We start from the raw sequence: 13,087 nt of genomic DNA, 5'->3' as shown, positions 1-13,087 counted from the left end.
TGAACCTAATGCAATCTTTATGTCCTGCAGCTACTTAGTGCACCTCATTTCTGGGACATGATTGGAACAGAAAAGACAGTTCGACAACAATAGATGCAATGCATCAAAGAGCCAAGGCTACTGCAAGACCCTTCGGCAGCCCACATAACCAGAGAGCATGTCTGGCACCTTCAAGTTTCAACGATGGCTGATTAGAGTCGGCCAAACTACTCTACGATGTGCTATGCTATGATAGCGACCTGGGATCAAGAACTTGGAACAATTGGCTGTGTACAGAGATGTACGTATGTACATTACAGCCTTGCCCCTTGCGACCGGGAACCATTGAACGGCATGTGGGTATAGACTACACAACCATCACTTTGATGTCCCACACCGGAGAGCGCGATGCGGACGAGAACAGACAAAGAGGCGTTATCTGTGGATCAAGACACGCCCTGGGGGAGTGTGTTTCGAACGTCCTCGAAGGAGGAAACAAGAGATCAAGACAATGAACACGTCTTGTCTAGATCGGAGTAGCATCATATGACATGAGACATGACAGGAGAGATTGTTCACACGCATCTTGGACAGATAACTAAAGGGAGCAGGTATCGTCAGCGTCAGTGTCAGTGTCAAAGCCTAGTATTGGATATGGGTTCTGAGGGTTTGTGGCCCCTCCCTGTCATGCGTCGGATCAACGGCCATCCGCAAGTCAATAAGGGTACTACTACTCAACATTCGGGCCAATCGCATCGTGGTGTGGGCGGACTGAAAGCCATGACAGGGACCCATGATGTGACCCATGGCCCTAGAGAAGAAATGACAAGTCCAATCCTGGGGGAGGAGTCTAGCTGGAAATGTTCCGGAGTCGATTGCAGCCGCCTATTGGTCGAGAAATCTACGCATGTTTCCTTGCCTTGGCTTGGTAGTTGGTAGGGCCCTTCGCAAAAGGAACAGGAAACACAGCCTGGAAGGGGAATAATAAACGCTTGCGGAGCTTCGAGATATCTATCACCGGCCATTTTCCTCCGTGGCGGCCAAGTTCCTGGGGCTCATTTCACTAGCAAGATTGCCGCTTCTACTCCGTGCTCTGGCTCTTTTGCTCTCCCTCCTCTGTCGTGTGCGGCTCATGCGAGACACGGGAACGGGGTGACATTGGAGTTGCAGCCGTCAATCAATCAGTCAGTCAGCCAAAACACCATTTGTGGCGGCCTTGAATGCGGCATAGCACTCGACTTTGAGAAAAGACTCAAGTCGACCAGCGCCTCTATGATCCCTATTCCATCAGATCAGAGACGTGACTGCCCAAGGGCCTGATCCTAGGCTTGGAACGGCCCAACTTGATTGAGCAGCAGCAGCAGCTGCTGAATGTGATGTGATGTTGCTTGTGCAGCCTGTGCTTCATCTTAGGCTGCAAATAATGCCAGTTAGCCTACACTACATACACTTTCAATGCACCCCCGGCTCTCCGGACCCGAGCAGTCGGTTCTGTCCGTGGTGTGCCTGGGCTGGGCTCGCCTGGGCTGGCAGACAAAACTTGCGTCCTCCTGCTGTGGTCTGTCAGGTCAGGCTGAGGGGAATGGAAGCTGCCGAACGGGGGTGCATGGATATGGAGAAGTGTTTTCGGGAATATGAGCGAGTGCGTTTTGCAGTTTCCGGGCTGCCGAGTGAGTACGCTTCATCCCTTTTTCTTGTCTTCCTTTCTGACTACCTACTCAAGTCGAGTCGGAATCGAAGTCGCCTCTTGCACAAGCCTCGAACGCAACTGGGGATCCTCTCCCGGCAACTTACACACAACTTAACTTAGCCTAGAATCCTCGGACTTTGGTATCTTTTCCGTGGCTGGGGGGCTGGGTCCATTGGTCCATGACCCACGGATGCTCTTAGGCTTGAGCCTTTGCCGACGGGAACGGATACAGTGAGTGAATGAAAATCACAGTGGAAGCTTTGCTCTGGGGAGGACATTTTCTCATTGTTGATCAACAAGGATCATCAACGATGTGTCCCTGGGTATGTATGTATGAATAAGTTTGGGTCTGTCAAGGGTATGAACATGACAAGGGCATGGACAACTTGGCATGGACATGGATCCTACGGTAAGAGGAGAGACTGGACCTTTATTAACCTAGTCAACCTTTTAGTGAGGACCCAAGTGATTTAGGCGTGGATAGGATGGGATGGGATGGGCGTGTGATGGTAAATTGACCAAGACACTCCCTTCCTCTCTCTCCCACTCCCTCTATCGTCATTCACTTAACTTGCCTTACCTATTCATCTTATGCTGTCTCCCATTGTGTGTTATATTTATTATCCTTCACCTGCCCCTCAGTGTTTACTTTGTCTTTTCGAGTCTGTCTCGACTTTCAGAACAGAGGAAGAAAGAAGAATTCATCGTATTATTCGGTTTTAACCAAACCACACACACCACAGGCCATCTGATTCTACTCAACAACTCTGCTCAACTCCAAAAGTTCATCACCATCGACAACTACCACGACCATTGACGGTCTTGTGAACGTTGGTTCCGCAGCGCATTATCACCGCGCGTGTCGCCTGGGGTTTGCGACTCCAGCCACAGTTTTAGTTTCTAGCACTATTGTCCTCAAAAACGTTTCTTGCAATATGTCTTCTCATACAATGTATGCCCCGCCAACACCTACGCCTCGCACCTTTGTAAGTCAACCTGTCCATTCTTCGCTCCCCTGAATCTACAACAAAAGATGCCCAATTCTAACGCCATTGTCTTTCTTCAGCATAACTTCGAGCAACTCCCCGCAGAGCTTCGTGTCAAGATCTGGAATTATAACCTCCCTCCTGCGCGCCTCGTGCCCGTGCAATGCGGTTCCTCATGGTCCGGCTCCTCGGGCTCCCACTCATGGTCAGGATGTACTTCTTCAGCAACTATTCCCGCCAACCTCCACGTATGCGCCGAGTCGCGCAGTGAAGCTCTGAAGTACTACGGACTCGGCTTTGGCTTTGCTCGTGGCCCTGGTCAGGTCTTCCTCGATCCCGATCGCGATATTCTCTACTTTGGACCTCGCGATGGTTACATGGCCGCAGACTCTCAGTTCCAAACATGCATGTCAATGTGCGATCCTGAAGAACTCGCTCTTGTGCGCCGCCTTGCTATCAACGATGCCCTATTTTGGGTCGACGCAACCTATCGCTCCATGACTGCCGCCAGTCTCACAGTCGAGCTGCTGCGTCGCATTCAGTCGCGTATGCCGGGACTCGAGGAGCTTATCTTCGTTCCTCGCGCAGAGGAAACACCAGAGTCTCTGTCCTACATAGAGCCGACCATGGTCTATGTGCGCATGGCCCAACAGATCGAAGTCGCCATTCAAACTCTACAGCAGCAGACTCCCGGCTGGACACCGCCCAGGTGGAGGATTCTACCACTGAGTGCTTTCCAAAGTGTCGGTGCTGCATGAGAACAGACGTCCTTACTGAACAAGCTAACAAGATGCTTTTACGCATACCATACTTAGCCACTGAGTACAAGACCCTGCAGAAAGCAGAGAGCGTGGGGGGCGGAGAGAGGTTTAGGCTAAGGCTTCCTTTCACCGATGGAGGACAAACGCTGAGCCTCCACGACACCCTCTCCTCCAAGTCCCGCGCCCACCCACCAACAAGAACAGGCTGGGTGAGGTTGTTTGAGAGACGCCAATATGGGCGTCATCAGTCGTTTTCACATGTGCCCAGCCCAGCTCGGCATCTCATCTGCTTGTAGGCCAAGACAGCGACTGCTTTTACTTTATACCCATCCATATTCATTTCCACATTTGGGACAAGTGCTTCGGGCGGGAAAAAAACAGCACCGCTAACCAATCCCACATTGTCTTCATTCTGGGAGTTGCATAGGATTTCATCATCAGTGTTGTGGACTACCAGGTCACAAAAGGGACGATTGGAAAGGATCTAGTTCACACAGGAGGGCTTGCGGACGATATTTGGAAAGACTCGCGACATCATGCGCGTCATGCTTCAATGGTGGAATTTAATTCAAATACTGTCCGTATCAATGTTTTTGTGCCATAATGTTCATACAAAAGCTATGCTACAGATCGATAAGGCAATCCAACGCCAGCCCAATAATGCGTGTATAACAGCACATCTAGCAGATCCTTCCACATTCGTGATTCGTTCATTCGTTCGTTTGACACAGATGCGATGCCTTCATCTCTAGGTACTAATGCTTGCTCGTAGCCTCTTCTGCGTTATCGCATACCCGTCCATATTCGGTGGTGGCGGCGACTGCTTCCGGTGCCGTATCGTGTTGCCGAGTGACAGCATGGTGTTGCGCGGTGTTACCTCGACACGGCCGGAACCCGTCTATTTTGCCTCGTCGCCACCAGTGCCCATGCCGATGCCCTTCCGCCTGCCCCTGACAAGTGCCTCGAGTGCCTTTCCCATAGCCGGCAGATCGCCGAGCATTGTGATGTGGCCGCGCTCGGTACAGACACGACCGCCGCGAGCGATAGAGTAGCCTTCCGGAAGCATGGCTTCTTTGGCCAAGACAACGCCATCGCCGGGTCGGAAGAGAAGATCGTCGTAGGCATCAGAATAGCATATACCCTCGCGGCCAGTGACCTGGGCTGCGTACACCGTGGGAATACTCTTGCCATACAACACAGCGTGGGGAGGGTAGGCGTTGGCTTCCTGGTGCCTTGGCGAGTGAGCCAATTCTGAGCGAAACCTGCGAGTCGCTGCAAGTGTTCGGGTAAGATAGTCCAAGTAACGCTTACGCTGCAGATCCGAAGGCTTTGATTCTTCCACATTTGCACCACTTCCATTGAGCTGGAGCGCGATAGGGTTGTGATCTCGGGCAGCCGTCGTTGGCGAAGGCGGCCATTTCTCGCTCTTACTATCAGCGCGAGTCCGAAGAGAGTTTGGGAGGAAGGACGAAAAGGAAGATGACTGAGGACGGTTGCGAGGCGGCAAAGCCGGCTGCATACACGGGCTCAGATGCCACCTGACCCATTCCTGAGGATCGTAAAAGTCGATGGGATACTCTTCTCCCGTATTCTTATCCACAAAGCAAAAGCCATCCTCAGGCAGAAAGACGAAAGATGTCCGCATGCTGAAATTGACGCTTGCTGTGAGAAGTTTCTCATTCAGGAGAACTACATCACCGTGGCGAAGAGGGTTCAGGATATTGACGCAACGTTGCGGGGTGCCGCAGTACAAGACCCCTGAGAAGAGATCAGGTCTCTGGTTGACAGCATGCCGTGTGATGATGCCGCCCAAACTGTGAGATATGACAAGAGCTCCACGAGATCCATCCGGTGTCCCTCCTTGGTTTGAAGGGAGCTTTTGGAGATATTCTTGTAATTTACGAGACAGTAAATGCGGGCTCAGGCGCCAGTCATAACCATAGTCCCAAATTCGCAGCTTTCCCGATCGAACATTATCACACGAGCGCAGTCTTTTGATAAACTTTCGAGAGACGTCGACGGGGCCGATATGTTTCAGCATGCCGTCAGGTTTAATAGTCTCTTCCATTCTTTCCTCGTCCTCATCCTCCAAGCCAACTTCGAGATTGACCTTTCGCATGTTGAGGCCGAGTTTCACAGGGGCCCAGACCTGTTGGTGAGGTGGCTCGGCAGATCGTAAGACGGAACCACGGTAGCCGCCCATGATCACCAAGTCCCCAGTCAGAGACTCCAGGACGCGATCGAGAACAGCAGATCCGTCCTTTGAGCTGACATCGAAATCTTTGGGAGGCTGAACGCGAGTTGGTGACGGTTCGGGTGAGTAAAATGCACCGAGTGAATGCGTTGACTTCCGTGCTTGGCTGTAAAGCTTGGGCAGGCTAGGCATCTTGAAGTTTGGAACGTCAGGAAGGCTGTCTTTCAAGGCCATGAACCGAATATTGACCATTTCACGAACGTCCTGGAATTGTTCATCATCACCGAGAGAAGAAGTGCGAGAAAGACTGTGATATAAGTGACTCTCATCAGAAGTGACCCGTCGAAGAACCCTGGGTCGTACAGACGCAGAGGCTGCGTTAGGATTCCGAGGAGTAGAAGCGAGTCCTCGAGCCTGTTGCGGAGCCGGACTAGGCCTCACTTGAGAGACACCAAGCGCATCAGAAGGAATATGAGGCGAATGCTGGTGGGTTGCTTGTGATGAGCGACTCGGGACACCCAACGTACTGCCACTGGTTTTGTCGTGTGAGCTGGAAAAGAACGAGTTTGACATTGAGGGTAACAGATGCGTCGGAGGGCTAAGAGAAGGCCATGCCTTCTGCAGTCTCCTTAGTGCTTCTTGGCCTGCCGACCTGGAACGATTTCGAGCTGGAGCTAAGGCATTCCCCAGAATACTTCCTGATGGTCTGCTTGTGGAAACTTTGCTTGTAGGCTTCGGCTGAGCCTGCCAGGGTGAAGGCAAGGCATTTCGGTACTGCTGAGTGGGCGATACTTTTGCGGATGGCCTCTCTGGGGTAGCAATCTGTGGTACCTGGGGTGTTGTTTCGGGCGAAGACGAAAGATCAGGGCTTGTGTCACCGTGTTTTTCGATGGGCAAATCGAACAATCCAGCTCGACTCTTGTCTAGTGCTAAGGCTTTCTCGATGGCTGGCGTGTTTTGTGAGGTCAAATGTCTAGCAGCATCACTAAGAGCAGGTTGCAATATTGCCTCAGCCTCATCTTGATTGCAAATGATTGAGTCATCATCATCCTGAATATCTGGACTTGGAATATCAGGTAGAGGTTCATGCGTCGGTTTCGTTGCCATGGCTCACTTGATTGAGCCCTGTTACAACCCTCAGACACCAGAGGACAAGAACGGGAGTTTGAGTTGAACGGCGGGCTTTGTGAAAAGGACCGAAGTCTGTGTGTATGTTGAACAGGCGACTTGGCCGGCAAGACGTGACACTAGGAGAAGAGGTTATTTAAGGAAGGTAAAGCGAAGAATTATCAGACATGGCAGGTGTGCGGTTCTTGTTTGTTCCTCGGCCTAAACCAAATCACAGAGACGGAGAAGACAAGACGGTGGAGCTAGGCCAGAGAGAGATCAGAAAGGAATCACTCAATCTGTCCAACGATGCAATGCGGCTGTGTGTGCTGATCCGGGAAGGCCGGGTGTGGATGGATCCACGATTGATATATGCCGTTTATTCTCTTTCGTTCTCGTGTTAACTGTTTCGGGCGGGTGAGTGCAACGTTGCTTATGAAGTATTATTGTCTTTAAAAGAAAGAAGGAAGTCGGCTTTTGAAGAATCGATTATGGATGAAAGCTCCCAAGCATTGGCCCTGATCGTCGTTGGTTTAATGAGGTCATGGTGTATGGGATTAAATAAACCATGGATTCTGGGCCAATTACGGGCCGACAAGCTGTTTTCTGGAGATTCGATCAACAGGTCATAGGGCGAAGTGAAGGCTGAGGCTGAGGATGATCCATTGTGTAATCGTAAGTAGGTAGTCGTTATTGATGTTAGGTAGTAGGTAGGGATAGGTACCAGGTAATGATACACTTGGAACTGATCAACTTTTGGTTTAATACATATCTTTAGGTATTCTCTTACAACTCCCGAATGGCAGGAATGGACCTAGGATGAAAGCTCTTATTCGGGAAGGAGCCAAGACATTAGACCAAGATTCAACACGCACGAGGCAGGAGACATCCGCTTGTTCATGTGATAATGGACCCTCAACTTATGGACCCTTCGATGAAAAGGGAGATGATTCTATCTTGAGACTCGATATTTACATGTGAAAGAGGATAAAATATACCTAGGTACCAACCAAGACAATAGAATCGGAAGATATCTTAGGCCATTCTACAGAAAGTCACGATCAGAATCAACAACTGTTACCGATCGGAAGGAACTGTTCCTTGCAGCTTTCGGTGGGTAACATCACAGTACAGTACCAAAAACTCCTAGTAGCACTGATATGCCAGCACAGCATTGAGGATTCAAAAGGAATGAAGATCTTCAATGCGAAAGAGAGCGGGTCTCTTCAAAAAACCTCAGCCTTGGTCGCTTCGATACTTTTAGCTACTAACCTACTAATGTGTCTTGTGCAATTAATTTTGTAATAGTCATGATAAACTTAGTAGCCACACCTTGCTGTTGATTCTCGACGCCATCGTCAACGTCATGCACCAACTTTCTTCCCCTCGTGCTGTAGCCCCACTCGGCCCCGGTCAACGGCGCCGACACGGCCCGGGCGTAACGGAGCTATTATGTGCCAAGATTTAATCGGATCGTTATGTCATGACCTCAAACCAGACGATCCTGTCCTTCAATGAAGCAAACCTAGCTACCACTGATCATCAGAGCCACTGGCAGCTCTTGATATCTGCCGGACCTTCACAATGTCAACTCTCGAACCCCGACCTCCTTACTCAGAAGCCGAGATCAAGAACCTTTATCCGCCTCAATTACGTCTGCAACTCGTCCAGATCCTTCTCCGTCATGGCGAACGCACTCCTATCACCGCCCGCTTCACTTCCACAGGCCTTGCACCTTTCTGGCCATACTGCTCTGCAGCTCGTCGTTTAACCAGCGTCATTCTCGACCCTTCTGCCACCAGCTCCCATGTCGATCCCGCCGACAACCCAGGCCTTACTGTTCTCGAATGGAAGCGCCGACTCGAGACCTTTGGGCCTGATGATGCGCCTATCTTAGCCACTGGCCGCAATGGCGAGCTTGATGCTATCTGCGACATGGGCATGTTGACCGATCGTGGACGAGAAACAACGTATGATCTTGGCCAGCGCCTACGCCATCTATACGTCGACCAGCTTCGCTTCTTGCCGGAAAAACTCGCTGTTGACATTGACACAGCTGCCATCTACCTCCGCGCTACACCTATACCCCGCGCTCTTGAGTCTCTTCAGCAAGCTTTCTATGGCCTCTATCCTCCCTCAGCTCGCGCCCCTGGTCTTCATCCTCCCACAATCCTTACTCGATCACCTGCCGACGAAACTCTCTTCCCCAATGATGGCAACTGTCGACGCTTCGCTGCTCTCGCTCGCGCTTTCGCTCAGCGCTGTGCTGACCGCTGGAACGACTCCGACGAGATGGCATATTTGACAAGACGCCTCGGTCGCTGGATGCCCGAGGAACATCCACACGTTGCCGTGGACTCTCGGCCTCGCCTCAGTGGCATTATGGACACTATCAATGCAACAAAGGCCCACGGTCAAGCCACTCGGTTACCCAAAGAGTTCTACGACCCCGAAGTCAAGCGAATTATGGAGAAGATCGGCGTCGAGGAGTGGTATGCTGGATACAAAGAGAGTGAGGAGTACCGCACTCTAGGCATCGGTGGACTTCTCGGAGACGTTGTGTCTCGTATGGTCGGTAGTGCTGAGCATTCTACTGCTGATGGCGAGTATGAGCTGGCTCTCAACAAGAAGGTTTCTGCTACTACACCACAACCTGTACGATTTGGAATGAGCGGTTGTCACGATACCACTCTTGCTGCCACACTCGCCAGCCTCGGCGCCTTCAACGAAGAGGCCTGGCCGCCTTTCACAAGTCATGTTGCGATTGAACTATTCCGCCACGTCAATGCAGGCGCCACACCTCCTCCTGAAGCTCCCAAGCCCACTGGCTTTCCGTCTTTCTTCGGCCTGGGCAGTAAAGGAGCTTCCCATGCTGGACTGCCACCCCCCGGCATAGGTCGGAAAAAGACTCCAGACCTGTCAGAGAACGAAAAAGAGCGCCTGAGGGGTTACTATGTCCGCCTGCGCTACAATGACCGCCCGGTGACTATCCCTGGCTGTGCGCCAGTAGGCAAGCATCTTAATGGTGATGAGTCCTTTTGCACTTTGGTAAGCTCTAATATTCTCCCCCTTGCCAACTCTGGAACCAAGACTGGTATCGTGCATTACTTACACTTCAACAGGAAGCCTTCAAGGAGATCGTGGATAAGTTCACACCCATAAACTGGAAACAACAGTGCGGTGCCAATGTAAGGGACCCAGCCTTTCCTTCTAAGCCCGAGCCATCGGGATATTGATTGTGAAAATCATCTGCAAGCTCATGGGAGGTAACCAAAATCCTCCAATATTTGACACTGCCCCGGCCCTGGAAACTGCGTACATTTACCATTAAGCTCTAATCACATCCTACGCTCAATGACCTCAAGACCTCGAGTCGACAGCTATAAACGAATTAGGTACATACGTAAGACAACACCCATATAGTAGAACTGAGCTGTCACAAACTTAAATAGACATATTGTTAAGTGATCATATGATCTGCGTTCAAGACTGTAGTGCCTAACCTAACCTAAGACTCCGTAATAGACACAAACGCAGGTGATATATCCTCTCATCCATCCATCCCGTGCTGAATCCTCTCCAGTTCAAACAGCGTCTCGTCTCAACCATGAGCGCTCCCGTCTTTCACAAAGGGGGCGGGCGTATTAATCACAAATCCCATTTCTTCCGAATGCTCTCTTCCTCTCAGGAGCAAAACATCAAAAATCGAGACCAACTTGCAATACAAAAAAAGGTACACCGAAGGGGTAGATTATCAAGAAAAAGGGAAATCAAAGAATGAAGGGCTGTAAAGCCCCGAGAATCAAGGACATGACGCCACAAGCGACGTCGATTACAACGTTTAAGCAAGTTTTTCGTTCAATCTCGCTCGTGATGAGAGTGAAAGCATAAAGATGCACAAGCGTCATTAGTTTGCAACTTCCTCCTCAACCCAACCGTTCAGGCCTCCTTGAATAGCAAGGCCAAATCCAGAGCCCATACCGCCATAGCTTGCCTGGTAATGGTGACCTCGTCGTTGCTCGGTCTCAGCTCCGGGAATACCATTGGAGGCATTTCCACCATTCTCGAATCCAGGAGCAAGTACAGGAAGACTGACCGCCCGGCTATGCTGACCGCGACCTGGTGCTAGCAAGCCACCAATCGTAGTAGCACCTGGTGCTGCACTGTTGGCCGGGTATCCATTCGAAATGCTTGCTGACTGTCCATGGCCGGAAACAGGCACTTGCTGGGACATGGCGAGATCGAGATCGCTAGGAGATGGCTGGGCGGTACCAAACAGGGCATTTTGTTGAGCAACGATCTGCTGTTGTTGGTGATGTTGTTGCTGCTGGGCCTGGTGAGAGACCTGGTTCAAATACATCGTCAAAGGGTTGCTGTTGGCATTGAAGAGAGCAGCCGATTGCTGGGGAGTGTTGCCGTTTGTGGGAGAACCGCTGTTCTGGGAGCCGTTGGGCGGAGGAGAAGACACACCATCACCACGAGGAGACTGCGACTGCTGCATCTGACGAGGAGGGTTACCGCAACGATCTTTGCCAAAGTTGACCTTGAACTTCCTGTAGTCGTCTCGGCCTCGGATGGCCTCAATCGCCTTGATGGCGTTGGCGATGTTGGTGAAGTTCACAAAAGCACAGCTCTTCTCACGCAAAGTGTTGACAAGCTCAATCTCACCATACTCGGAAAAGTCCTGTCGTAGACGCTCCTCGGTCCAGGTTTCGTCAAGGTTGCCAATGTAGACGTTTCGGGAAGCACCACCGCTCACAGCCAGAGCGATGGCAGGAGGAAGAGCTCCGGAGTGCTTGCCCCAGCCAATCTTGAGGCGTCGGTTGTGGATCATAAGGCCCTGAATGTTACTCAGAGCATAAAACGAAGCGGCAGCGGTGGGATCGATGAAGGTAACGAAGCAAATGTGTTTGTCGGGAATGTAACGGATGTGGTGAAGGAGTCCTCCACGAACCACATTGCAAATCTCCTCAATGGTCGTCTCAGGGTGGATGTTGCCAAGATAGATGGTTCGGTTACCGAGGTTGTTGATACCTCCAGCAGTTGTAGCGACGGCGGCAGCAGCAACAGATTGCTGGGCCAAAGCATTCGAGATCAAGTCACGGTCGGCACCTGTGAGCATGTGGGCGTATCCAGGGGCAATGCCCAGGTACTGAGCAGCATTCTGCTGTTGAGTCTTGGAAACGTAGGCACAACGATCTTTTCCGTAGTAGACGCGGCGAGGGGCCTGCCACTTGGGCTCTTGAGGAAGCTGGGAGACAGCCTTGATGGCGTTGGCAATCGAGAGGTAGTGGACAAACGCAATGTTCTTCTCGCGAACGATCTTGATTGTGTCAATGGCACCAAACTTACCAAGGTCCTCGCGCAGTTCCTCCTCGCTAACTTCCTCGGGCAGATTGCCCAAGTACACGTTTCGTGAAGCTCCAGATTGTTGGACAGCCAGAGCAACAGAGGTCGGGACCTGCGAAGGCTTACCCCAACCAATCTTGATGTCCTGGCCCTTGATGCAGAGCTTTTTCAAGATGGCATCGGAATGGAAGTGAGTGGCGGAGCTAGCGTCAAGAAACGAGATGAAAGCACAGTTCTTGTCGGGCAGAAGGCGAACTGACTCGATTTGACCACTTCGAACATGACCAAGAATCTCCTCGGCCACAGTGTCCGGAGGGATGTTACCAAGGTAAACGGTACGGCTGGTTCCTGTAACAACACCGGATCCCATTGAGACGGGAGACGTAGGAGGCAGAGGTGCCTGCATACCGAAACCGCCAGTAGGGGACTGGGGAGGGTAAAATTGAGGGGCACCATAAGTGGAGGGAGACACTATTCCTTGGTATGACTGAGGAGAAATGGTCTGCTGCACAGGGCTGGAAATACCATTCTGCGGCTGGTTGTTTCCCTGTTGTTGCTGAAATCCTGGGATGCTCTGAAACTGGGGACTGGCAAAAGCAGCCGGTGTACCGGGCTGGAAAGGGCTGCCGAGAAGCAGCTGAGAAGGCAAAAGAGGGGTGAACTGCATATCAAATGCAGTCCCCGGGGTAGCCATGTCCACTCCATTGTTCGAAGCCTGCTGGACCATAGGCTGAGGTTGAGTGTTGATCGAAGGGATGTTACCTCGTCGAGGATGTCGGTCGGCGAAGCCAGAGATGTTGGAGTTAAAAGCGCCATGAGAGAAACCGGTATCGCTGTTGGAAGGCTTTGAGGCATGTCCGAAGCGGTTGGCCGGGCCATTAGGGGCACCCTGGCCAACGGGTCCATTTAGGTCTTGCATACCGAGCAGATGAGGGGGGACGAGCGAGTCCCGCCCGACGTGCGACAGTACAGCCGTTTTGAAGAACTGGTTGTGCCCGAGTGAGGCACGGAGAGAGCTGTG

At 51.5% G+C, this 13,087-nt stretch overlaps 4 protein-coding genes; 2 read left to right on the top strand and 2 right to left on the bottom strand.

Moving 5' to 3' along the window:
* Positions 1-2,604: 2,604 nt before the first annotated feature.
* FFUJ_08572 (uncharacterized protein) lies at positions 2,605-3,413 on the top strand (the record flags this gene model as incomplete). XM_023580711.1 has 2 exons in its annotated part: positions 2,605-2,655; positions 2,703-3,413. The coding sequence occupies 2 exons, from the start codon at positions 2,605-2,607 to the stop codon at positions 3,411-3,413; spliced, it is 762 nt and encodes a 253-aa protein (XP_023433444.1).
* A 901-nt stretch (positions 3,414-4,314) lies between these two features.
* FFUJ_08573 (esterase family protein) lies at positions 4,315-6,717 on the bottom strand (the record flags this gene model as incomplete). The annotated part of the gene is made up of 1 exon (XM_023580710.1): positions 4,315-6,717. The coding sequence occupies one exon, from the start codon at positions 6,715-6,717 to the stop codon at positions 4,315-4,317; it is 2,403 nt and encodes an 800-aa protein (XP_023433443.1).
* A 1,584-nt stretch (positions 6,718-8,301) lies between these two features.
* FFUJ_08574 (related to lysophosphatidic acid phosphatase) lies at positions 8,302-9,953 on the top strand (the record flags this gene model as incomplete). XM_023580709.1 has 3 exons in its annotated part: positions 8,302-9,571; positions 9,632-9,765; positions 9,840-9,953. 3 exons carry the CDS (start codon positions 8,302-8,304, stop codon positions 9,951-9,953), a joined length of 1,518 nt encoding a protein of 505 aa, XP_023433442.1.
* A 671-nt stretch (positions 9,954-10,624) lies between these two features.
* On the bottom strand, positions 10,625-12,985 carry FFUJ_08575 (related to RNA binding protein Nrd1; the record flags this gene model as incomplete). The annotated part of the gene is made up of 1 exon (XM_023580708.1): positions 10,625-12,985. The coding sequence occupies one exon, from the start codon at positions 12,983-12,985 to the stop codon at positions 10,625-10,627; it is 2,361 nt and encodes a 786-aa protein (XP_023433441.1).
* Between the last annotated feature and the right edge of the window lie 102 nt (positions 12,986-13,087).

The sequence above is a fragment of the Fusarium fujikuroi genome, chromosome FFUJ_chr07 (assembly GCF_900079805.1).
Source record: "Fusarium fujikuroi IMI 58289 draft genome, chromosome FFUJ_chr07".
NCBI classification, from domain to species: domain Eukaryota; kingdom Fungi; phylum Ascomycota; class Sordariomycetes; order Hypocreales; family Nectriaceae; genus Fusarium; species Fusarium fujikuroi.
The sequence above is the reverse complement of the archived record's forward strand: the minus strand, read 5'-3'. Positions and strand labels throughout refer to the sequence as shown.